Source organism: Coregonus lavaretus (genome assembly GCF_964263955.1).
Source record: "Coregonus lavaretus genome assembly, chromosome: 14".
Lineage (NCBI taxonomy): Eukaryota > Metazoa > Chordata > Actinopteri > Salmoniformes > Salmonidae > Coregonus > Coregonus lavaretus.
In genome coordinates this window covers 17,826,115-17,852,373 of record NC_140001.1, presented here as the reverse complement: position 1 = coordinate 17,852,373, position 26,259 = coordinate 17,826,115, and the positions used below count along the sequence as shown (strand labels likewise).

The window sequence follows — 26,259 nt, the reverse complement described above, 5'->3', positions numbered from 1 at the left end:
CCTGGGGTGGACTGGTATGGTGAAAAATGTATGCACTCACTAACTGTAAGTCGCTCTGGATAAGAGCGTCTGCTAAATGACTAAAATTTAAAAATGTAAATGTTTTGCATGGTCATCATTACACCATTGGCACATCCAGACGAGCAGTGTTTCTCGGTATGGGAGACCAACAGATCCACTGCTAACAAGTTGACTTGACTAGAGTTACTTGACAAGAGATGAGGATCTCAATAGCAATCATTAAACCACAACAAAACCCATGACAATGCTTTCAATCTATTTTATGCTTCACTATTGACCTGAAATACTGTATGACTCCTCACAAATATGCCACAATGTCATGGCATGCGACCACTCTCCCCTCCCAGCCGTGCCTGCTTGACCTGGTATGCAGCTAGCTGTCCTACGATGACAGTGCACATTCAGGCCTCACTGTGACCTTGCCTCGCTGGGGGACATCTAAACTTTAAAGGGCTCAGGACAGCTGTGTGTGAGTGTGTGTGGTGTTTGTTGTACATTTCCCTGCCCACTTACTAGCTCTCTCATTTCTCTGGGACTAAGGGACTTGAGGACGTCTTCCCATCCAGCACTGCCAGATAGCCACAGCGCACTACTAGCCTGTATCACTATTTTACCCTTAGCCACCATGGGGGCCTACATTGCCAAGATGCTGCCTCCCACTGTCAGTAGCCTGGTCTTCCTGACTGCAGCCAGTGTAGCCACCAAGAGAGGCTTCCACATTGAGGACATGGTCTACTTCTTCACCGTGGTAAGAACCATGACAAGACACTGAGATGTTGACGACGCGCATTAGTGTATTACTGACACTGCTTGTGAGTGGGACTGAGTGTGTGTAACATACTTGTAAGTGATTGTGCAGACAAATTCAAAGAAGTTATGATTATCATTTTAATACTGAAGAAAATGCATTGTACAGTCATTTGTGTCATTTATTAGGGGCGCATGTTTACAACCTAAAGTGTGGGTCTACCTTTACGTTGTGTACAACCTGAGCCCTAGGACCATACGTCAGGACTACCGGGCATGATGACACCCTGCTGCCCCCAGTCCGCCTGGCCTTGCTGCTATTCCAGTTTCAACTGTTCTGCCTGCGGCTACGAAACCCCTACCTGTCCCAGACCTGCTGTTTTCAACTCTAAATGATCGGCTATGAAAAGCCAACTGAGAGACCTGAGCCCTAGGACCATACGTCGGGACTACCGGCCGTGGTGACTCCTTGCTATCCCCAGTCCGCCTGGCCTTGCTGCTATTCCAGTTTAAACTGTTCTGCCTGCGGTTATGGAACCCCTACCTGTCCCAGACCTGCTGTTTTAAACTCTAATGATCAGCTATGAAAAGCCAACTGAGATTTATTCCTGATTATTATTTGACCATGCTTGTCACTTATGAACATTTTTGAACATCTTGGCATGGTTCTGTTATAATCTCCACCCGGCACAGCCAGAAGAGGACTGGCCACCCCTCATAGCCTGGTTCCTCTCTAGGTTTCTTCCTAGGTTTTGCCTTTCTAGGGAGTTTTTCCTAGCCACCGTGCTTCTACACCTGCATTACTAGCTGTTTGGGGTTTTAGGCTGGGTTTCTGTACAGCACTTCGAGATATTAGCTGATGTAAGAAGGGCTATATAAAATAAAATTGATTGATTGATTGATTGTTTCTATCACTGCTAACCTACCTACCTATTTGTTGATGGCACTGTGTCCTGTCAGAACTGAAATTAACAGAAATGAAGTTACTGTGTATCTGTTTAACCCTAGATTGACCATGACGTACCTAGATTTACCATGACGTACCTAGATTTACCATGACGTACCTAGATTTACCATGACGTACCTAGATTTACCATGACGTACCTAGATTTACCATGATATACCTAGATTTACCATGACGTACCTAGATTTACCATGATATACCTAGATTTACCATGATGTACCTAGATTTACCATGATATACCTAGATTTACCATGACGTACCTAGATTTACCATGACGTACCTAGATTTACCATGATATACCTAGATTTACCATGCGTGTGACGGGCCAGGCCTCTCCATCATATGTTTCATGAAGTATGAGATCCTGGAGTACTTCAGCGTGTACGGAACAGCCATCTCTATCTGGGTCACACTGATAACTGAGTGTAAACAGCATTGTATCGTGACACTGTAATGGCCCATCCTCAGGGTGTGTTGTTAAGTGGGCTAAAACTATTTTCAGAGAACAAGTGAGCTCTGCATGCAGTATCACTGAACAGTTATTTGGAAGCATGTGCTGTGTCTGTCTCTCATGCTCTCCTGTACACACATGCACATTTTAATCTCTGTCTTACACACACACATGAACACTTGCATGCATGTGCGGACACACACACATTCACACCCTCTCTCTCTATATTTTTATATTAGCTTTAGGGGATTTTGATGAGCCAAAGTTCTACTCTGACCATGTTTGGAGTGTTGACCTGTGCTCTGAGGATCTACCAGGACCGCTGGGGCTATGGGATCTACTCTGGACCAATAGGATCAGCAGTATTCATAATCACTGTCAAATGGGTGTGTGAGGACAACTTACAATATGGCTATGACAAACACTGATAACAATATGCCCTAAAATTGTCATGTTTACAGTAATTTGATAGATATCTCATAATCTTGTTAATGTGAAATATATACCAAAGTTCATGCTTGGTTTTTTAGGTATTGCCTAGCAGAATTGCATTGATTATCTCATCTCTTCGACTGAACCTATGTTGTTCTAAACGGATCCTGTGGACTGTATCATATTTCAGTTACAGAAAATGAGAAAAGAGCATATACACCCAACAGGTGGGACCTGGATGCTGCTTCGGTGCCCTGGCTCTGATGCTCCGCTTCTTCTTTCAGGTATCATCACAACGCAATCTCCCTAATTCCCCTTGCCATTCACAATGAAGGCAATACTAAATGTCAAACCTTGTTGAGATGTGTTCGGCTTGCACAAGTGGTAACACATTGACATCAAAAAGTATATATTTTTTTGAATGATTGATTTCAATTCGTTTTGCAGGAGTGGTAACATGCCTATGTCCACAGTTTCTACCACCTGTCTATGGCTGTGTCCTTCATGCTGCTGCTACCCAAGAAGAACCGCTATGCAGGGACAGACAGCAACCCTGACGAGCTCGGCTGCTACACCCTCCTCTGCTGTGTATGACACCCTTTTTATCTCAACAATGCACAGGGTTTCAGTGCTGTAAACATGTTGCAGGAAGCACAGAACAAGTTAATTTCAGCTTGTTCAATGAGTAGTTTAATTGTGCCTATACTGTAACTTAGATCGGGTCTCTCCAACCCTGTTCCTGGAGAGCTACCGTCCTGTAGGTTTTTGCTCCAACCCTAATCTAGCGCATCTGACTCTAATAATTAGCTGGTTGATAAGCTGAATCAGGTGAATTACAACTGAGGTTGGATTTAAAACCTACAGGAGTGTAGCTCTCCAGGAACAGGGTTGGACAGCCCTGACTTAGATAATCATTCACAGTGACTTCAATAGTGCTTTTACCGAAGCTGCCATGTCTACAGTTGAACAAACATACTTGCTAAATTGCTAGTCAGATAGAATGTGCTGTAAGCTCCTATAGTCACATTTGCTTCTAAACTCAGCACTAAAAAATATTACTTGTCTCTCCAACACTTCTCTAACTCAAGTGATTTACAAACTGGGCCCCAGGAACCCCAAGAGGTGCACGTCTTGGTTTTTGCTCTAGCACTACACAGCTGATTCAAATAACTGATCATTAAGCTTTGATTATTTGAAACAGCTGTGTAGTGCTAGGGCAAAAACTAAAATGTTCACCTCTTGGGGTCCCCAGGACCAAGTTTGGGAAACACTTCTCTAACTTTTCTCACTCTGTCATTTACTATCAGACGCCCTTTCCTGCTTCTACGAAGGAGAAGAAGGACAAGAAGAAGACCCCGTCTCAGACAATTTGGACCATTCCCACTGAACGGCCTTGGACACTGGCCTGCAGCTCACCGACTCTTCCTCTGTACAACCCACCAAGTACACCTGTTAAGAAAGCACTGGACATCAACACTACACCTGTTAAGAAAGGACTGGACAACAGCACAGAGACTGTTAAGAGGGCACTGGATTTCAGCAGCACTAAACCTGTTCACAAAGGACTGGACATCAGCAAGCTCAAAGAACAGAATGGCTGGAAGTGGCCCCACAAGACAGATAAACTTTTATAAGTCAATTGGTCTTGGTGATGTCCAGAGAGAGAGAGCAAATAGAGAAATATGTCATACAATTAAGGGTTACAGGGACACAGACATCATCCGAAAAGGTCAAGCCCTGTGCTGTGCCCTCAAGGACCTGAAGAGTATGGCTGTCTCTTCTGCCTTTACAGAAAACAGGAGATCAGCCCTCTACTTCAAAACACGGGGAGACTGACAGGGAGAGGGTTCCTGAGGCAAGCCAGTAAAACTGACTGGAAAATGTGTGAGTAGCACAAACAGACAGACATTTTATCTCTCCAAGATGAATAAATTGTCTTTCAAACATTTCTCAGGAGGACATTTTGTCTGCTCCTCTCTCTCTGAGAAAAGAGCTATGCAGTTAAATTCGGTTATGAAAATTACAAGATTGTAAAAGCACATTTTACTCGCTTTATATATCCCCTAGGTGCCAAACATGTCATCTGGTGCATCAGACTTTTGAGTGCAGCGGAATCCGGTCCAGTCACTAGGCTGTAAACCAACTGCAGTGCTTTGGAATGTTTAGAATGTTTTTGAGGCAGCAGGTATTTATTCCAGTAAAGTGAGTGACCAAGCAACTTTGACTTTATTTATTAATTTGCAGCCTCATTCTCTTTAACCATTTAGATTATGAACTATACTTTATACAATGCTTATTTATTTCAATGGGAAGGTTTTTATTTAACCGTGATGTTTCACTATCATGTATGTAAATATTTTTTAAATAAATATTTGAAAATAAAATGTTGATGCTTCATTTGATCTGATTCTGCATCCTTGTTTTAGCTATGGATTTGAGCAGAGACACCTCATGTGAATGGAAAATAACTACCTGAATCAGTAATTTTGTATCACCATTGAGACAAACCATGACTGGCACATAATTGAAGCAGCACTAATCCACTTAAAGCCCTACACATCATAAAACTGCAAGACTCCTACATTTCCCTTTCATCACGACATAGTGGCGTGCGTTAGCTGCACGTCACCTGCTCCGAACACTAACCAAAGATTACAAACGTGTTCTGCATGTCTTAGACAAAACAGTCTCCAGCCAAACGTGAATGAAACTCCTCCGGTTCACCATTAATTTTTTGACAGGGGGCCAAGCCACCAGCTCCTGCGCCTAGAGAAAGGTGTTTTTGTCTGGGGTAGAACCTGGCGGCCACTGGGATCTCCTGGCTGCATTTCCCATTCCTGACAGGACAGTAACCTGAAACTTTTATTACACGGGTGTGAAACCCTTTTCAGCTCCTTTACGACCACCGTCTGTCCCAGACCACATTGTTCAGGGGCTGCAGCCCACACACACTGTCTGAGGGAGCTGAACCAAGCACCATCCCCACTGAGACAATACGCTGTAAGGCGGCGGCCGACCACGCTCTCCAAATGGAGCGACTGAATGTCAACACCACATCTGATGATTGACATCAGTCTGGGCATGGGCCCCCGTGGTCGTCTGCACCAACATTGGACAGACACCATTGAGAGGATTTGGGTGGTACCCGGCGTACTGTGTATGAACTTACTTTTATACTACTTTCTCCGCTATTCCACACTGCTTGTGACTATGCCACTGCTCTCAATAAATTATTATACCGGCAAGGGGAGCTTGAGTAGACTTGGTACTGTACACTCATTCTGGTCACAAATGAATCCAAATGAAGTATTGTATGTTCAGTAATTGAAATAGCTGGTATGGATGGAGTGCATGTGTTCAGCTACTGCTGGGGGGTTTTCTACAGGGTTGAGTGTCACAACTCCTTTCTCCTCATCAGATGTTACTACAGTGCAGGGAGGGTCAGCTGCTTCTCTCTCTCCTGTCTCCACCATGTACAGTATGCTACAATCCCTGCTAAAATACCCAACTATTACACACTGTAAACCACTTTATTGCCACGCATCAAATATTTTAACTCTCGATCTATTTACAGTATCAGTATGAATTCAATCTATACACTTGTCTGGATAAATATTTTTTAATTTGGCAAAACATCCTTTTCAGACAAATTTCCAACACTAAACAATCTGTTAAAAATAAAGATTTACTGTATACTGTTTAAAAAATTGCCCATCAGACAATGGCATTACCATTCAACTATATTCTCAAGCTTTTAGAACCGACACAATAGAGCTACAGTACAGTATCTCCATCCTTTCTATCTGTCATATCATTGAACTGCCTTCATCTAACTGGCCCACCTATTTCCTTTTGTCACACGCCCTTCACGTCTCCATATGCCTGTTCATCATATCTATGGACATAAACAATACAACAAAAATCCCATATCAAAATCGTTGTGCCCTGACAATCTAGATTAATGGATCAATTAAATCCAAACAGGTGAGGTGGAAATAAGGAAAACTGTGCCTCTACTGACACCTGTTGGATTACGAACAATATGGTACCATGACAACCTCTACATTACAATGGCCACACTCAAGCCCAGAGTGCTGAAGAGCAACAGTGGACCAACAGTTCCACCATGTCAACCTAACAGTAGTAAACGCCATAGTGTTGCTGCTCATTTGGAATTCACTCCAAACCCCCCAAACTTCCTCCAGTGGTACGGTCTGTTCTTAGAGCCCAGTGCAGACTGCTCCTGTTCCACTGTGCGGGCGGGGGCCAGATGGGGCCCGTCATACTGCAGAGGCTGCCGCCATTCGAGGGCCAATCGCACTGCTCGCTTCACCTGGCACAGCCAACACAGGAAGTGCACCTTTGATCAGTATGAGAGATGCTCTCAACGGGTGGAAGATCCAACTAAAATAAATACTGATCAATGGTGAATGTGAGTGGAAAGCATGAGCTGAGTGTTTTATATGATTTGGTGAATAAGAGGTGTGGAAAAGAGAGTTTGAAGGGCTTTATTGAGTGGTCTCATTAGATGAGGGTAGATTAGTTTGTCTGTCCCAGTGTCTGGATGTCTTCCTGGTCTCGTACCTGCTGGCTGATGCTGACAATCTGCTGGTACACGTCCTGCGGGGCCACACAGGCTTTAGGAGGCTCCGCCCCCTGGTCAAACTGGTCCTCTGAGGATTGGCAGTCATACTGGCTGTCTGCATCATGTGACAGGGTTATCTTGTCAAGCCCACTGCACATTCTGGGGAAACAGGTTATGGAAATCTGTAATTAGCTTCCACCACAGTTAGTTTGTACACTTTGGGACTGGTGAACACACCCATATTTAGCCTATGAAAGGACTACAAAGCACTTCCAATTGAGACTCTCCATTGAACAAGCTTCTTTGTAGTCCATGAGAAGGCTTCATCTGGACCTGTGCAACTGCCCTTTAAACCAAATATGTCAAAAACATTAAAGTACTTGAGGTGTGCTTAATTTAGCTTGGATTCTGCACTTTGGGAACTATTCCACTGGTTCTATTGTACCTGGCACACTAAACCAAGTGAAGATTAAATATTTGACATATATCTTTCTGACTCAGGTCTGACCAGTTTTAGCAGTAACAGGGAGGGGTTGCAGACACACAGTGCTAGCCTAACCTTAGCACGGAGGATGCAGATTGTTTGCAGGCCTGGATGCTGTCCATCAGCTGGGCTTTGACCGTCCTGGCCGTTTCACTGGACAGAACCTCTGACACGGAGCAGCCTGGGAACAGACTCAGCAGCAGAGGGACCACCTACACACACACACAGACAGACAGACAGAGGGACAGATTTACTACAGCAGTCAGTTCTGCACCGTGGGAGTTCCGCACCACTTTATGAAACATTTATTACATAAAATGAAACGTGGGTTAAAAGAAAGAATCAAGCGTTCATGTATTTATAAAAAAACATGTTTGGTTTTCCCCCCAATCTGCATAGGAAACAAGTGGTGAGAGCTTTGTACTTGCATAACTCAGGCCCTTTGGTATTCCTGACAAAGTCACATTAAGCCCTAGCCATAAAAGCTCAGAAAATCTGGTCCATAGTTTTTGTACAGACCGAGGTTAGTTTTATGGATAGAGTGGATGAGACATATAGGCGTTGAGGGTCTTGCCTGATCATTAGTGGGGTCCAGGACGAGGGTACTGATGGCATCCTGCTTGGCCCCCTCCACGTTGGGCAGTTTACTGTGGGCTTTGGCTCGGTTCTCATAGTACCGGCTAACGCCAGGGTTGTAATTGATGGCCTCAGAGAACTTGTCAGCTGCCTCCTGGTACTTCCTGTGGTGAAGACAAGAAACAGTGCTGTGGATGACAGACTGAGACTCACCGGTCCTGGTAGCAGTTTGTTCCCAGGGTGTTGTGGATGAGACTCACCGGTCCTGGTAGCAGTTTGTTCCCAGGGTGTTGTGGATGACAGCGAGGCGGATCCAGATGAACTGGTCATCAGGAGTAATCTCCTCCGCCTGCTGGTAGTCAGCCAGGGCAAACTCCCACTCGTCCTGCTTGAAGAAACAGTCTGCACAAACCACAACAACCTTTATAATATCAGAGGTGATGTCTACTGTCTACTCAGATGCACTCATTCCTAAAACTGGATGTAATGGATGTAGGAATAGCCGCGGGAAGTAGGGGTGCTGATAAATCTGAAAAAAAGAAAAAAATCCACAAAATTTGTGTACTGGCCCTTTATTACTCCTGTATGAGTGGACAAAAATTGTCGTCAGCAGCGTGGGGAGAAAAACATTCTCAGCACCCCCACCCTAAATATCTTCCCACGGCCATGGACATAGGTACTGACTTTATGCATGAATGTATTCAAGGTGTATGAGATATGAAATCACATCACCAGTCACTTTAAACACATTCTCTTTTGATCTCAGAGACTCCTGCCCACCGTCTATATTCACACAATATTGTTATTTCACAGGGCCAGACTTCAATTGCACTTTTTTCAAGAGGGAGCCCACAACCTTCCTCACCTAATTTCACCTTAGCCAAACTCACCTCCTTCGCCTCCACTTCCTCCCACCCCCTCAGACATACCTCACTTCCCTCATCTTCCCCTCATCTCCCCTCCACTCCTTTCCCCTCCCCTCCTCTCCCCTCCCCTCCTATCACCTCCTCTGTTGATATAGAGGCCACTCTCCTCCTTCTGCTCCTCGATGGCCTTGTTGAGCAGCATGACTGCCTCTTTGTAGAAGCTACGGGAGAAGCACTGCACGGCAAAGTCGTTGTAGGTGAGCACCAGCTGGACCTGGGCCTCCTCCTGCACGGCCCTCCAGTCTTCCTGGGTGTGTCCGCTCAGCTCCGACCCCTGGTCTCCCTCGTCTCCAGCCTCACTCAGCTCCACAGCCAGGACCAAGTCCTCAATGGCAGCAGTAAAGTCTTTCAGCCTGCGGTACAGAATACCCCTATAGTGCAAAATACTACATTTTAGTGTATAATAGACAGTATGTATCCTCATTTACTATAGATTGGTAGAGAAGCTTATCCTAACAAGTACATGTAGATGTATATCTCTTCAGTGGTAGCGGAGAATGGTCTGGTAAAATGGGGTCAGGCATGTATCAGATAAACCACAGGCCTAATCAACACCCTTGCTTGCTGTATCAGAACCTGATAAAATACTCTGCCATCAATACCTGAAGAGGTAGTGCTGCCCAGTCTCAGGGCAATGCTCCAGGGCCATGTTGATCTTGGTCAGGGCCTCTGTGAGCTCCCCTGCCAGGGCCCTGCTGACTGCCTGCTGCCTGGCCCTCTCACTGGCCTCCTCTAGCTGGTCCAGCAGGGCACCTGCCTCTGGGCACGACGGACTGAGGGCCAAAGCTGACCTCAGATCATGGTAGCACATTTTTACCTGTATAGAGAATGGTGCTGTTATTACATTAGAATGCATGTAAATGAGACTTTTGATCATTTATATAGATAGGCACTAGAAGGCGATGTCAGAGCAGATAAAAGTGGCAATGACGTCACACGTGTTGAGCAAGTTCATAAGCTATTTGTCCCTAGGGTTACAACTACAAATCGCCACACCTTTGTTATTTCTAGCATGGTATTGTCAGATATTGCCCAGTGTTAACACAGAGGTAACGGAGTGTGAGAGTGTACTGCTGACCTGGTTGAGCTGTTTGTGGAGCCGTGCTCTGAGGGTGAACAGATCTGCGGTCTGAGAGTCTGCCTCCAGCCAGTTGCTGACCAGCCTCAGACAGTCAGTATAGCGGCCCAGGGCCGTCAGACATGCCAGGCTACAACAGCAACAAAGGGGGACACTTCAGTAGTTCACACTTTAAATCTTAGGTGAATAGCACCATCGCCTGGCTGTAAAAGGAGTCTGTCTGTCTGTAGAGACGGCTGAGGTTAAAGGATCGCACATGACCTCCTTACGCCGCGTCCACACAGGTTATTGCCGTACGGTACATTTTACGTAGACTTCACAATCCATGTGCCGCATCACAACTAAACGAATCACACCACACATTAGCAACTTCTTCTGTGGTTTACTAATGGTACCGCACGGCAAAGCAGGTTTTAAAAATCCAACACATGCGACACACTGCACGCAGTGCCATGCACCGCAACCTAGTCCCGCAGATGAGTCGCAGCGGTGCAGATTGCCTCCCAATGAAATGAATGGACATCTGCCGGAATGGATACAGTTTGACGTAACCGGTATGCACGAGGCGTTAGGCAGATAACATATGGATACAGCCAAAGAAAGTGTTTGTAAATAGTGGAAACAGTAACACGTCTATTCATTTTTATGCACATAGCTCTCCATGTGAATACCTCGTATTTCACACTGACCTCCTCATGTGATATGACCTGCAGCTAGGCTTTAGCTCAGCAGCCTTGGCAAACGACTCCAGAGCATCCAGGAACATGCCCTTATCATACAAACATTGGCCCTGTGGAGCGGACAATATTTGATATATTACAAACTGTTTTCAAGTGAAAGCAAGAGGTATTTCATTAGTGCTGGATGCTTGCTTGACTGTGTAGGAATGATCATCCTGTCTGAATCTGAGACTATTCTAAGAAGATCACACAGCAGGCCGCTTTGGGGGACAGCCTCCCTTCCCACTCTCACCTGTAGGTAATAGATGAATGCCAGGCGTGTGTGTAAGGTCTTAGCCTGAGGCTCCAGGAGGCAGGCATGTCTGTAGCTGACAGCTGCAGACTGGAAGTCACATAACTGTAAATAGGCCTCCGCCTGGCTCACATAGAGCTGGGTCTGGAAGTCAGGACACATATGACAACTTAAGACAATTATTTCAGACAAATAATCAATCTCACTCCCGTCTGTTCTACTTCCAACAGCAGTTACTGAAGATTTTCAGAATGATTTGGTACTGATGTCAATTTATGTGGTTCTGTACCTGTTTCGGCTGAAGATTGATGGCTTTGGCGAAGCATGTCACAGCCTTTGAAAATTGGGACTCTGCCATTGCCTCTTCTCCATTCTCATAGCTGCAAATTGATAAATCTAGGTGAGAGTGACCATTTTACATTTACGTCATTTAGCAGACGCTCTTATCCAGAGCGACTTACAGTTAGTGAGTGCATACATTTTTCATACTGGCCCCCCGTGAGAAACGAACCCACAACCCTGGCGTTGCAAGCGCCATGTTCTACCAACCGAGCTACAGGAGGCCTATGGCAACTCATCTTCAGAGATCCTATAGACATGTGTGATCAAAGTAATACATTGTCAAAGAAGCTGCATCAACCTGTTGCCATGTCAAACTCACTGTTCGATGGCTTTGTTTGTTATAACGTTAATGAGATCAGACCGGTCCCCTCTCCGGCATTCAGATGATAGGAAGATGCTGCTGGACCCAAAGAGGCGGCAGATGGCCTGTTTACGCCGCGCCTCCACGAGCACTTTATCCGATACAGCAGTGGGGAAGAAATCCCTGTCGTCGTCGACCTGTTGGTCCATCTTCAGAGCAGGAACAGCCATGCCTTATATTATGCAGCTAACGTTACCTAGCCATTTGTTGGCATTCATAGCTAGCTAGGTAATGTAGGGGATAGCAAAATTGGCTACTTTATAATTCTAACGTACCAAAGTATTTGCATATAACTGGCTAGCTAGCTACTTAGCTATTAGTGCGAAAAGTTTCTGCACAGCTGTTTTTCTCTCTTTGCTTTCAGTGTTGATAGCGCCATGTAACCAAGGCAACGAACGAGACGTGGGGATATACCATGCCCATTCTGTCTGGCTGTCTGATTAATCACAAGCATTTGTCGCATAAATAATACATTTACATTTTAGTAGACGCGCTAGAGCGAGTGAGTACATACATTTTTCATACTGGCCCCCCGTGGGAATCGAACCCACAACCCTGGCGTTGCAAACGCCATGCTCTACCAACTGAGCTACACGGGGCAACAATTTCAATTGTAATGTTTTGAAAACTCTTTCAACCTTTAACTTGAGTGGAAAAGGAGAAGCGATTTGTTTTACTCGGCCCAAAATCGGTCCATGAAAATAGGCACACGAAGTGAGGAATTTTTGTATGGAGGTCAAGGAGAGAGTGGGCTGATTCGATTATGCTGAGCCGCGGGACACGCCCGTGACGTGCAAAAGCAGGGAGGGCGTCGCGACCTTCTCAAATCGAACAGTAATCTGCGCCGCTCGGTCATGTTGTCAACAAGGCACCATGTGCACCGTCCAGAAACATACAACATCTATTTTCCATAAAACATATGTGTGAATTTTCAAACTAGTTTTAATTGAGAAGATAACGCGTTTTTTTTATCAAAGGCAATCATGTGAAAACAGAATCCTTATCATTACTCCTCGTGCTTAATTACGTCACTTTGTTTTGAGCCGATTTCGCCATGGGCTTTGAACGGGGCACCTGGCTAACGCACGGGAGGCAGCCCGGTTCCAAAACGAATACAATCAACTTCACCCGGGTCAGATTAATCGAATCCCCTTACAGTGAATTTGGTAAACAACCGTTTGTATTGCTAATGTCCTACTTGAGGTGTATGTGATCGAATAGAAATTTCGTAATAGTTAGGTTGTTACAAATGCATTGATAAAAGTGGACGCACGTGGCAACTAAAAAACGTTTAAAAACGAAATGAGAGGTGTCCCTGTTGTCATAGAGATAGATAGAGGATATAATCCGTTTTAGCCTTGACCTTGCCATTGAGGGCTTCCACCATTTTAAAGTAGTTAACTAGGTGGGATTCCTATGAGTTGAGAGCAATCCACCAATGAAGAAGAAGAACATTTACTATGGAGATTGCCTCAATGGCGCTGTCCATGCTTTTACCGACTGCTATAATGGCACAGATTCAAATATGAGTCCTCTATCTATCCTTATGGCCTGTTGTTCACACGCGTATCTGCCCTCTCATTGGCTAGATGGGTCCCACCTGATCTCGCCTCGCCTGCCTTCCATCTTTGAGCACATGTATTTCCATTGTTAGAGCGGTCACTTGACCGAAGATATTTAAAACTAGCCCAAGATAATTCATCTGTGTCGTTTACAGTGGGCGCAAATGAAGCATGGTGGGCAAAGCCATGAACGAGCTAGCGATATTCTATTGGCGCGTTGTAGCATGTATTTGCGTATTTCCGTTAGGGAACGCCTTCTCTGTGAAATGAAGTAAGGAACGCCCAACAGCTGCAACTTTTATTTTGAAAAACGAAACCGGAAATAGCAAATTTTTGCTAGCATGGGCATCAGCTGATTCTATGAAAACATATGACCAGATTTGACAATGCGCTGTTCGGTCGGTAAATTGACAACATTGAAACGGATATATTGCTTTAAAAATTGTAATATAATTATGATTTTCGTTCTTTCCTGATAAATGTATTCTTGAATTAAGGGGTTGTATTCTCATGCGCGGTGGTAGTTTTCCCTTCGCGAGATTTTTTTGTACAGGCTTGCTAAATTAGCTGTCGCTGGCTCTGCATGTCCAGCATTCATGGTTGTCAAGTGACTGCGAACAGGACAAACCATGATTGAAATCCAAAATGAGTCAAGACGATTGCTTGATACAGAAGATGGAGAAGAAGAGACAGGAGTGAGGTCGGATCAGGACGCATATCTTGAGTAAGTTTGTTATTGATTATGTTAGAAACATGTCTGCAATAAAAGTTTTAACCCAATATCTTTGGAGGCCCGATACCACCTAGCATGATGCTGTTCTTTACTAAAAACATGGTCTCGTTTTGTTGGGTTGGTGAAGTCTTGCATGTAATGTTATTGTTACAATAGATGCTGATTTGTAACCCCACCTGTTCTATCTTTCAACAGCAAGGTGAAGAATGAAAAGCTGTTCCTGGCCTCTTTTGCAGCTGTCCTTGGTCCCCTAAGTTTTGGGTTCGTATTGGGGTACAGTTCCCCTGCCATCCCTGAACTAAGCACAATCACTGACCTAAGATTACGACTAGACGATGACGAGGCTTCGTGGTTTGGGGTGAGATAACTTTCTTGTCATGAGGCCCAGAATTTTTTTTTCTGTCATAACCCTACCAGGATAAGCTTTGAATCCTGCTATAACGAGGACTCAGCGTTTTTCTTGGTCAGGCCACGCCACTCTGTTAGGGGCTAACTCAGGGCCCTAATCATTCCTGAGTGGATGAAAATTGACATTAGCCACTTAATTGACCGTTTTTTTTTTTTTTTTCTGTTTTGTAGTCTATCGTGACGATAGGAGCTGCTATAGGAGGTCTACTCGGCGGTTGGATGGTGGACAAGATCGGGAGGAAGCTGAGTCTTATGTTCTGCTCCATACCTTATATCTTTGGTTTTACTATCATCATTGCTGCTCAGAATGTCTGGATGCTGTATCTTGGGAGGGTACTCACAGGACTGGCAAGTGGGGTTACTTCACTTGTGGTGCCAGTAAGTACTATGGAATGTCTACTCCTATGCTATCTGCTTAAGTTTAAGGTCAGAGAGAGTTACAATTGACCAAGATGCATGACGATAAGTGTACTATGTGAATGCCTGCATTCTAATTAGCTTATTTCCTCATATATTCCTATTTTACATAGCACCTCACATGTTTAATTATTTCTAGTGATATGCCATGCTGCATACTCTTCCTGTGTGAAAATCGTTTTTCACTTTTCTCTAGCTGTACATCTCAGAGATTGCCCATGAGCGTGTCCGTGGGACACTGGGCTCTTGTGTTCAGCTCATGGTGGTCACGGGAATCATGGGAGCATATATAGCAGGTATGCCACAGTAGGTGTCCGTTTGTTAGCAGTATTTGGATGTTATGACTTTATGGTTTTGAATCTCATGAGAAACTCTCTGACATTTTTCATATTGTATCTGGTCAGCAGACAGGATTTCTGACCATGTCACTAAGGATTTCTCAGTGTTATACAACTTTATGACAGAGGTTACAACAGTAGTCATACGGGTAGAGGTTAATGTTTTAATGATGTAGTGCAAGGTTTTTCCAATCCCAAACGGTATTGGCAACCAAACCTTGATAATCACGTCATGTCATGTGATCATCATCGCCAGGAATGATCAAGATTCCACCCTGCTTACTGAGAGAGCTCTCTCATTTGTGCCTTCCTCCCAAGCCACCGCTATGCCTAATCTAGTTACCGACATGCCATGCTTGTTTCTCCAGATACTTTCCTCAATAGACAGTACTATTGCAGGCGTGGTAGGCTGTTTTGTCTCATTAGTGTCTTATGCTTAGAAGGAATGGTCTTTGGCTGAGGAATGTTGTGAGGCAGAGGCTTTTCATTATCCCATTGTCTGTATATGCTCTTCTAATTTTGCATTTCTTTCAATTTAGTGAACAGGGGTGATGGATACTAATAATCAACATTCTAGATTTTCATTGTTCATGTTCTGGTGTTACATACAGTGAGGGGAAAAAAGTATTTGATCCCCTGCTGATTTTGTATGTTTGCCCACTGACAAAGAAATGATCAGTCTATAATTTTAATGGTAGGTTTATTTGAACAGTGAGAGACAGAATAACAACAAAAAAATCCAGAAAAACACATGTCAAAAATGTTATAAATTGATTTGCATTTTAATGAGGGAAATAATTATTTGACCCCCTCTCAATCAGAAAGTTTCTGGCTCCCAGGTGTCTTTTATACAGGTAATGAGCTGAGATTAGGAGCAAACTCTTAAAGGGAGTGCTCCTTATCTCAGTTTGTTACCTGTATAAAAGACACCAGTCCACACAAGCAATCAATCAATCAGATTCCAAACTCTCCACCATGGCCTAGACCAAAGAGCTCTCCAAGGATGTCAGGGACAAGATTGTAGACCTACACAAGGCTGGAATGGGCTACAAAACCATCGCCAAGCAGCTTGGTGAGAAGGTGACAACAGTTGGTGCGGTTATTCGCAAATGGAAGAAACACAAAATAACTGTCAATCTCCCTCGGCCTGGGGCTCCATGCAAGATCTCACCTCGTGGAGTTGCAATGATCATGAGAACGGTGAGGAATCAGCCCAGAACTACACGGGAGGATCTTGTCAATGATCTGAAGGCAGCTGGGATAATAGTCACCAAGAAAACAATTGGTAACACACTACGCCGTGAAGGACTGAAATCCTGCAGCGCCTGCAAGGTCCCCCTGCTCAAGAAAGCACATATACAGGCCCATCTGAAGTTTGCCAATGAACATCTGAATGATTCAGAGGAGAACTGGGTGAAAGTGTTGTGGTCAGATGAGACCAAAATGGAGCTCTTTGGCCATCAACTCAACTCGCCGTGTTTGGAGGAGGAGGAATGCTGCCTATGACCCCAAGAACACCATCCCCACCGTCAAACATGGAGGTGGAAACATTATGCTTTGGGGGTGTTTTTCTGCTAAGGGGACAGGACAACTTCACCGCATCAAAGGGACGATGGACGGGGCCATGTACCATCAAATATTGGGTGAGAACCTCCTTCCGTAAGCCAGGGCATTGAAAATGGATCGTGGATGGGTTTTCCAGCATGACAATGACCCAAAACACACGGCCAAGGCAACAAATTAGTGGCTCTAGAATAAGCACATTAAGGTCCTGGAGTGGCCTAGCCAGTCTCCAGACCTTAATCCCATAGAAAATCTGTGCAGGGAGCTGAAGGTTCGAGTTGGCAAACGTCAGCCTCGAAACCTTAATGACTTGGAGAAGATCTGCAAAGAGGAGTGGGACAAAATCCCTCCTGAGATGTGTGCAAACCTGGTGGCCAACTACAAGAAACGTCTGACCTCTGTGATTGCCAACAAGGGTTTTGCCACCAAGTACTAAGTCATGTTTCGCAGAGGGGTCAAATACTTATTTCCCTCATTAAAATGCAAATCAATTTAACATTTTTGACATGCGTTTTTCTGGATTTTTTTATTGTTATTCTGTCTCTCACTGTTCAAATAACCTACCATTACAATTATAGACTGATAATTTCTTTGTCAGTGGGCAAACTTACAAAATCAGCAGGGGATCAAATACTTTTTTCCCTCACTGTAATATCAACAACACCGCTGTCTGTGGAATCCAGAACGTCATTTGTGGTTCATTTTCACTCTGAATGATCCTACTAGGGTCATCCCGCTACTGTCCTCTCACATTCCCTACTCTACTATGTCTGCCTCTGCTTCCCAGGGATGTTTCTGGACTGGCGCTGGCTTGCAATCTGCTGCTCCATCCCCCCGACCGTGATGATGGTGTTCATGTGTTTCATGCCCGAGACCCCCAGGTTCCTGCTGTCTCAGGGTAAACGGAGGGAAGCCGAGGAGGCACTGCGCTTTCTGAGGGGACCAGACGCCCCTGCAGAGTGGGAGTGTGCCCGCATCGAGGACACTTCTGACGACCAGGTGAGCTTTGTGTATTCGCTAGTAATCATGAGGTATAAGACTTGCTTTGAAAAAGGTATTATGCAATTGCACAATATAAGGGACAAAGGTATGGATTGTGAAATATTGATCAGATGGGGAGAGAGAGTCACCTCTGTGTTGCACTTAACCAAATCAATAAGAACATGAGGAACAATCCAAAACTTTTAACCGCAGGAACTCTTGTCTTTACTTGCACGGATATGTGTCTGAGTGAGTATATCAGCCCCACTACTATAGGGAAGCAGAGCCGAGATAAACTTGGCAGCGCTGAGAAACGATTGTCCGCCACGCTGTGGATTTAGTCTGAGGAGAATCGGGAACAAAGAAGCATGCTAACACATCTGACTCATGTTAATGGAAATAAGAGGGTGTGGTGACTGTGTGCTTGGTGTTAAAACCAGGGAGGTAGTTTGGGGATGGCTGATCTTAAGGACCCTGGAGTATACAAGCCCCTTGGAGTGGGCATCATGTTGATGCTCTTCCAGCAGCTCACCGGTATCAACGCCATCATGTTCTATGCTGAGACTATCTTCGAGGAAGCCCATTTTAAGGTAAGAATTGTTAAGTGTTATTTGAGGTATTTTGGCTGCTGGAATGAGCAATTCCTTATTTATTATTGTATTTTTTTACAATTCCAATTGTTTTAATACACTGAACACAAATATAAAAGTAACATGCAACAATTTCAAATATTTTACTGAGTTACAGTTCATATAGGAAATCAGTCTATTGAAATAAATAAATTAGAACTGGGACATTTTCAGCTTCCAGGAATTGTGCACAGATCCTTGCGACATGGGGCTGTGCATTATCATGCTGAAACACGAGGTGATGGCTGCGGAACAATGGCATGACAATGGGCCTCAGGATCTCTCGTCATTGTATTTTTGTGCATTAAAATTGTCATTGACAAAATGCAATTATGTTCGTTGTCCGTAGCTTATACCTGTCCATACCATAACCCCACTGCCACCATGGGGCATTCTGTTCACAACGTTGACATCAGCAAACCGCTTGCCCACACGATGCCATACACGCGGTCTGCCATCTGCCCGGTACAGTTGAAACCGGGATTAATCCGTGAAGAGCACACTCTTCAGCGTGCAGTGGCCATCGAAGGTGAGCATTTGCCCGCTGAAGTAGGTTACGACGCCGAACTGCAGTCAGGTCAAGACCCTGGTGAGGACGACGAGCACGCAGATGAGCTTCCCTGAGCCGGTTTCTGATAGTTTGTGCAGAAATTATTTGGTTGTGCAAACCCACAGTTTCATCAGCTGTCCGGGTGGCTGGTCTCAGATGATCCCGCAGGTGAAGTAGCCGGATGTGGAGGTCCTGGGCTGGCATGGTTACACATGGTCTGTGGTTGTGAGGCCGGTTGGACGTACTGCCAAATTCTCTAAAATGACGTTGGAGGCAGCTTATGGTAAAGAAATTAACATTTAATTATCTGGCAACAGCTCTGGTGGACATTCCTGCAGTCAGCATGCCAATTTCACACTCCCTCAAAACTTGAGACATCTGTGGCATTGTGTTGTGACAAAACTGCACATTTTAGAGTGGCCTTTTATTGTCCCCAGCACAAGGTGCACCTGTGTAATGATCATGCAGTTTAATCAGCTTCTTGGTATGCCATGCCTGTCAGGTGGATGGATTATCTTGGCAAAGGAGAAATGCTCACTAACAGGGATGTAAACAAATTTGTGCACAAAATTTGAGAGAAATCAGCTTTTTGTGCATAAGAAATATTTCTGGGATCTTTTATTTCAGCTCATGAAACGTGGGACCAACACTTTACATGTTGCGTTTTATATTTTTGATCAGTGTAGATTTATTGGTTCGATTAATTTTTGTCTTATCTCATTACTATTCATAAGCTGTAATATGATTATCTAAATAATATAGATACTATGAATATTGACATGCCAGTCGGGTTAAATTTATTAAAATGGCAGATGGTGATTTTGTTTTTCAGAACAGCAACGTTGCTACTGTGGTAGTAGCAGCAACCCAGGTAGTGTTCACTGCAGTAGCAGCATTGGTCATGGACCGCGCTGGAAGAAAGCTTCTCCTCATCCTCTCAGGTGCATATGTCTCACAAGCGCATGTGTCTGTCTGTTTGTGTAATATCAGATACTTAACTTTCTTCCTCTACTGTCTCGTTTGCTGTATTGTAGATTGCTCTCTGTTACTCTTTTTTTGTATCAGCATTAGCACAGTACACAATCCAAATCTCCCAAGACACCAACAATTTAAAAAAAGGAAAAAAAAGAAAAAGTAGATTGTGCTGATTTATGGGCGCATTGAACAATGTCACGTGCCGTAGTTTAAAAACTGTGGATAGTTCTAAAACAATGACGTCATATCTGTACTCTTCCATCTTTATGCACATTCACCATTGTGAAAATAAATACATTTATCTCTCTCTTCCTCCCTCCCTTTATATATCAAGGAGTTTCTATGTGCCTAAGCACTGCTGCCTTTGGTGTCTACTTCAATTTGTCCAGTGAAACCCATGGTAACCACCATGGTAACTCCTCAGGACTTGGCCTAGTAGAGAGTCCCCTATCAGATGACCATGTGGCTGAGCTGTCCTGGCTCGCACTGGCCAGCATGGGCTTCTTCATCACAGGTGAGCTCCACACTCTCTTTAGTCTAGAAAACGGACTATTGTTGCCCAGCGAACTGTCCTGACTAGATTAACAAACGTTTGAAAAGAATTGTCGGCAATTCGGAAAGTAGTTCAGACCCCTTCCCTTTATCCACATTTTGTTACGTTACAGCCTTATTCTAAAATTGATTAAAAACATTTTTTTCTCATCAATCTACACACAATACCCCATAATGACAAAGTGAAAAATGTTTTTAAAAATGTTTGCAAATGTATTACATTTAAAAACAGAACTACTTTATTTACATAAGTATTCAGACCCATTGCTATGCGACTTGAAATTGGGCTCAGGTGCATCCTGTTTCCATTGATCATCCTTGAGATGTTTCTCCACCTGCAGTAAATCCAATTAATTGGATATGATTTGATGACGCAAACTCAATCGCACACAACACTGCCCTTTCCCACCTGGACAAAAGGAACACCTATGTGAGAATGCTGTTCATTGACTACAGCTCAGCGTTCAACATCATAGTGCCCACAAAGCTCATCACTAAGCTAAGGACTTCCTGACGGGCTGCCCCCAGGTGGTAAGGGTAGGCAACAACACATCTGCCACGCTGAACCTCAACACGGGGGCCCTTCAGGTGTGTGTGCTTAGTCCCCTCCTGTACTCCCTGTTCACCCACGACTGCGTGGCCAAGCACGACCCCAACACCATCATTAAGTTTGCTGACGACACAACAGTGGTAGGCCTGATCACAGACAACGATGAGACAGCCTATAGGGAGGAGATCAGAGACCTGGCAGTGTGGTGCCAGGACAACAACCTCTCCCTCAATGTGAGCAAGACAAAGGAGCTGATCGTGGACTACAGGAAAAGGAGGGCCGAACACGCTCGCATTCACATCAACAGGGCTGTAGTGGAGTGGGTCGAGAGTTTCAAGTTCCTTGGTGTCCACATCACCAACAAACTACCATGGTCTAAACACACCAAGACAGTCGTGAAGAGGGCATGACAATACCTTTTCCCCCTCAGGAGACTGAAAAGATTTGGCATGGGTCCCCAGATCCTCAAAGTTCTACACCTGCACCATCGAGAGCATCCTGACCGGTTGCATCACCGCCTGGTATGGCAACTGCTCTGCATCATACCGTAAGGCGGTACAGAGGGTAGTGCGTCCTGCCCAGTACATCACTGGGGCCTAGCTTCCTGCCATCCAGGACCTATATACTAGGAAGGCCAAAAAAATGGTCAAAGACTCCAGTCACCCAAGTCATAGACTGTTCTCTCTGCTACCGCGCGGCAAGCGGTACCGGAGCGCCAAGTCTAGGTCCAAAAGGCTCCTTAACAGCTTCTACCCCCAAGCCATAAGACTGCTGAACAATTAATCAAATGGCTACCCGGACTATTTACATTGACCCCCTTTGTTTTTACACTGCTGCTACTCGCTGTTTTATTAATTATGCATAGTTACTTTACTCCTACCTACATGTACAAATTACCTTGACTAACCTGTACCCCCCGCACATTGACTTGGTACCGGTACCCCCCTGTATATAGCCTCGTTATTGTTATTTTATTGTGTTACTTATTTTTTTTATTAACTCTATTTCTTGAACTGCATTGTTGGTTAAGGGCTTGTAAGTAAGCATTTCACGGTAAGGTCTACACCTGTTGTATTCGGCGCATGTGACAAATAAAATGTGATTTGATTTTGAAAGGCACACACCTGTCTATATAAGGTCCCACAGTTGACCGTGCATGTCAGAGCAAAGTCCAAGCCATGAGGTTGAAGGAATTGTCCGTAGAGCTCCGAGACAGGATTGTGTCGAGGCACATATCTGTGGAAGGGTACCAAAACAATTCTGCAGTATTGAAGGTCCCCAAGAACACAGTGGCCTCCATCATTCTTAAATGGAAGAAGTTTGGAAGAGCTGGCCGCCCGGCCAAACTGAGCAATTGGGGAAGAAGAACCTTGGTCAGGGAGGTGACCAAGAACCCGATGGTCACCCTGACAGAGCTCCAGAGTTCCACTGTGGAGATGGGAGAGCCTTCCAGAAGGACAACCATCTCTGCAGCACTCCACCAATCAGGCCTTTATGGTAGAGTGGCCAGACGGAAGCCACTCCTCAATAAAAGGCACATGACAGCCTGCTTGGAGTTTGCAAAAAGGCACCTAAAGGAACAAGATTCTCTGGTCTGATGAAACCAAGATTCAACTATTTGGCCTGAATGCCAAGTGTCACATCTGGAGGAAACCTGGCACCTTCCCTACGGTGAAGCATGGTGGTGGCAGCATCATGCTGTGGGGATGTTTTCCTTGATGAAAACCTGCACCTGCTCCAGAGCGCTCAGGACCTCAGACTGGGGCGAAGGTACACCTTCCAACAGGACAACGACCCTAAGCACACAGCCAAGACCAACGCAGGAGTGGTTTCGGGACAAGTCTCTGAATGTCCTTGAGTGGCCCAGCCAGAGCCTGGACTTGAACCCGATCAAACATCTCTGGAGAGACCTGAAAATAGCTGTGCAGCGACACTGCCCATCTAACCTGACAGCTTGAGAGGATCTGCAGAGAAGAATGGGAGAAACTCCCCAAATACAGGTGTGCCAAGCTTGTAGCGTCATACCCAAGAAGCCTTGAGGCTGTAATCGCTGCCAAAGGTGCTTCAACAAAGTACTGAGTAAAGGGTCTGAATACTTATGTAAATGTGATTTTTCTGTTTTTTTATTTGCAAACATTTCTAAAAACCTGTTTTTACGTTGTAATTGTGGGGTATTGTGTGTAGATTGAAGGGGGGAAACTATTTAATCCATTTTAGAATAAGGCTGTAACAAAATGTGTAAAAAGTCAAGGGGTCTGAATACTTTCTGAATGTTTTAGTTAGAGTATAGTGGGTTTAGTCACCTATAAGTTATTCCATGTGTTTTGAGCTTAATTTAGAAATTACTATTAACCATATACCCATTTATATTTTAAGTTCAGATCTGACATTTTGCCTAGTGTGAAATATGTTTTCTCATCGTCATACCTTGTTGTCCATTCAGGTTTTTCTCTTGGTTGGGGTCCCATCCCCTGGCTGGTGATGTCCGAGATCTTTCCTTCGCGAGTAAAGGGGTTTGCCAGCTCTGTTTGTGTCCTCACCAACTGGGGCTCTGCCTTCATCATCACCAAGACCTTCCAGGACCTGATGGTGAGCTGGTGCTGATTTGGGGCATCCTGTGTGGCAGACGTGGGGGATAAAGGGATGTTGAGCGGGCAGATAGAGGGCTTGGCAGGAAGTCATTTTGCAGTTATGGTTTGCCTGTTCTTAGCCTAGCAGAGACAAAAATGTCTATATGCAAACTTCAACATAATGTTTTATTACAGATACACAAACATTGCTATGTAGACAGATAGACACTAAACACCGAACAAGGTAGTTTACTCTGCAGTTCAGGTGCAGTGTCCATGTCAAGACAAAACACAGTTTAGAGGATCAGCTAAGATGTCTGAGGTAATACTGGTAACTAAGGATGAATTTGGGAATTGTAATAACAATCCATGAAAAAATGTATTTCAGGACCTTCTGACCAGTGCTGGGACCTTCTGGCTGTTTTCTGGGTGTTGTGCGCTCAACATAGTCTTCACCATCATCTTCGTCCCGGAGACCAAAGGCAAAACTCTGGAGCAGATCCAGGCACGATTCAAAGGGACTCCAGAACAATTAAGCTACAATAGACAAACTTAACGCCAACCCCAAATATAACATCAACAAGGACAGAACTACAGTTTCAGGCGTCTCATGATACTATTTGGTCGATAGTTCTCTGGGTAGTCCTATCTGGATGGTCCTTTAAAATGAGATAATCTATCACTTTCTATTACTTGAAAAGGTATAAATGGTTGTGGCTGACTTATGCCTGTTATGCGCTACTCTCAGACTTAGTAGTGGGCACTGCAGTCTGAGCCTTTGGCCTTTTGGGCATCCTGAATTAATGCTGGACCTCTTAAGCCCCCTTTAATGGTACTTGTACACATTTTTTCACAGGTGTAATTCAGTTCACACATCACACTTGAAGATTCACTAAATATGTGTGCACCGGAGATATTTGTCAATTTTACTTACAATGCTTGCATTTCATTATGTTTATGTATTTGTATTTTTTTTACAGTACAAGAACAGTTTACAACATTTTCAAAAGTGAGAGAACAATTAAGGTTATGTGCATAGAAGTAAGAATTTGGCCCATAATGATAATTAGATTGATAATTTAATTGACTGATTTAATGTTCGCTTTGTACAATCAAATCAAATGTTATTTGCCACATGCGCTGAATACAAGAGGTGTAGACATTACCGTGAAATGCTTACTTACAGCCCTTAACCACAAATGTCCTGTTGGAATTATTTGTCATGTTTTTCTTCTAAATTAACTGAATGTTTTTACTAAAACATTTTAGAAAGGTGGAGAAAAGTATGTAATTTTGTTAAGAATGGCTGAGTGTGAATACACATATGAAGTATCAATGCACACTAATATAAAGTGGTATACTATTACTGGTGCCAAAACATTGAAACGGAATGTGCTACAGTAGTGAATGGTCATAATATCATGTTAATAAAAGAGACTCCTCTATATCATTCATACTAGCACTGTAAATTTTTTCCATAGACATTCTATGTGTTTTTTATTCTGAATGGTTCTAGGGGTTATGAGGTCTGTTCAGTGGGCACTCTTAACTGTATGGAAGCCTAGCGGTTAGATAAGCGAGCCAGCAACCGGAGGGTTTCCAGTTCAAAACCCAGGTCTGACGGGAAAAATCTGTCGGGAAGTGAGCTGGCAACCAAAGGTTTGCTGGGATCAAATCCTAGATGCCATTTCCTGCTGTTGTGCCCTTGAGCACAACAACTGCTCCACGGGCGCCCAGTGTGCAGCCCCCTCCTCCAATCTGTATGTGTGTCTGTCGGAGGGGTTGGGATAAAAGCAGAAGTCAAATTTTGGTTGGACCTTGTGTACAATTGACGAATAAAGTGATTTTAATATTTTAATAAGAAGACTGCATGAAATCACTATTGCAAAGAAATGAGTGTGAGTGACTAACCCTTGATAGACATTTCTCAACCTTTTGGTGGGTCTTCTTTTGATCGCCTACACCTGCAATTATCTGCCTTATTTCCCATCATTTTACATTTGTATAAACTTGTAAGGGCTTTTGTTGACTTCTGCACTTTTAATATCATTAACATTTTCTGAGATTATACAGTATGTCGTCTATCATGTTTTAAAGCCTTTCAGCTTTGAATGGAAATGTCAGCTTCTTTGTTGTTCCCTGGCCTCTATCATGTTAGGAATGTGTCTCCATTATGTTAAGCATGTTATATCACCTCTGTTAAAAGATTTGGGTAGATGCAGCATTACAATGTGGAAGTTACATTCTAAGGTTTATTTAAAATATCAAATCTTGTTTTTTTGTTGTTGGACAATATGGTATGTTTCAGTATTCACATGTGATACTGTGCTCTAATTACACATCACTACTATATCCATTGCTGAAAAGTGAGTATGCATTACCTACAGGGTACAGGAATGTGCAATTACCTAATTGGTGGCTGGTGAATGTGAAGGCGGCATTAGGAACATTTCCAAGTACTTAGAGGAAGATATAAAGGTCCACATCCAGGA

General features: G+C 44.1%; 2 protein-coding genes and 1 pseudogene across 3 annotated transcripts; 2 read left to right on the top strand and 1 right to left on the bottom strand.

Moving 5' to 3' along the window:
* The first annotated feature begins 646 nt into the window (after window positions 1–646).
* LOC311141487 (protein myomaker-like) lies at window positions 647–3,209 on the top strand (annotated as a pseudogene). Its single transcript has 5 exons — window positions 647–769; window positions 2,037–2,157; window positions 2,423–2,569; window positions 2,806–2,899; window positions 3,063–3,209. The product of its transcript is annotated as a protein myomaker-like (transcript).
* Window positions 3,210–6,219: 3,010 nt separating this feature from the next.
* LOC311141380 (tetratricopeptide repeat protein 16-like) lies at window positions 6,220–12,109 on the bottom strand (the record flags this gene model as incomplete). The annotated part of the gene is made up of 12 exons (XM_084176686.1): window positions 6,220–6,948; window positions 7,200–7,359; window positions 7,760–7,896; window positions 8,259–8,424; window positions 8,521–8,662; window positions 9,265–9,557; window positions 9,789–10,003; window positions 10,265–10,394; window positions 10,954–11,054; window positions 11,237–11,380; window positions 11,526–11,616; window positions 11,898–12,109. The coding sequence occupies 12 exons, from the start codon at window positions 12,107–12,109 to the stop codon at window positions 6,781–6,783; spliced, it is 1,959 nt and encodes a 652-aa protein (XP_084032812.1). The 3' UTR covers window positions 6,220–6,780.
* A 1,460-nt stretch (window positions 12,110–13,569) lies between these two features.
* Window positions 13,570–25,219, top strand: slc2a8 (solute carrier family 2 member 8). The gene is made up of 10 exons (XM_084176687.1): window positions 13,570–14,225; window positions 14,430–14,592; window positions 14,814–15,020; window positions 15,256–15,355; window positions 17,748–17,959; window positions 18,382–18,531; window positions 19,953–20,061; window positions 20,430–20,609; window positions 23,641–23,786; window positions 24,156–25,219. The coding sequence occupies exons 1-10, from the start codon at window positions 14,131–14,133 to the stop codon at window positions 24,321–24,323; spliced, it is 1,530 nt and encodes a 509-aa protein (XP_084032813.1). The 5' UTR covers window positions 13,570–14,130; the 3' UTR covers window positions 24,324–25,219.
* Window positions 25,220–26,259: the final 1,040 nt, after the last annotated feature.

What these genes read in the sequence shown, in the direction of transcription:
- slc2a8 (XM_084176687.1), top strand. Translation starts at nt 14,131, where the DNA reads ATGATTGAAATCCAAAATGAGTCAAGACGATTGCTTGATACAGAAGAT. An exon ending in ACGAGGCTTCGTGGTTTGGG is followed by an intron (nt 14,593 to 14,813) that starts GTGAGATAACTT and finishes TCTGTTTTGTAG; the next exon opens with TCTATCGTGACGATAGGAGC. An exon ending in TCGAGGAAGCCCATTTTAAG is followed by an intron (nt 18,532 to 19,952) that starts GTAAGAATTGTT and finishes TTTGTTTTTCAG; the next exon opens with AACAGCAACGTTGCTACTGT.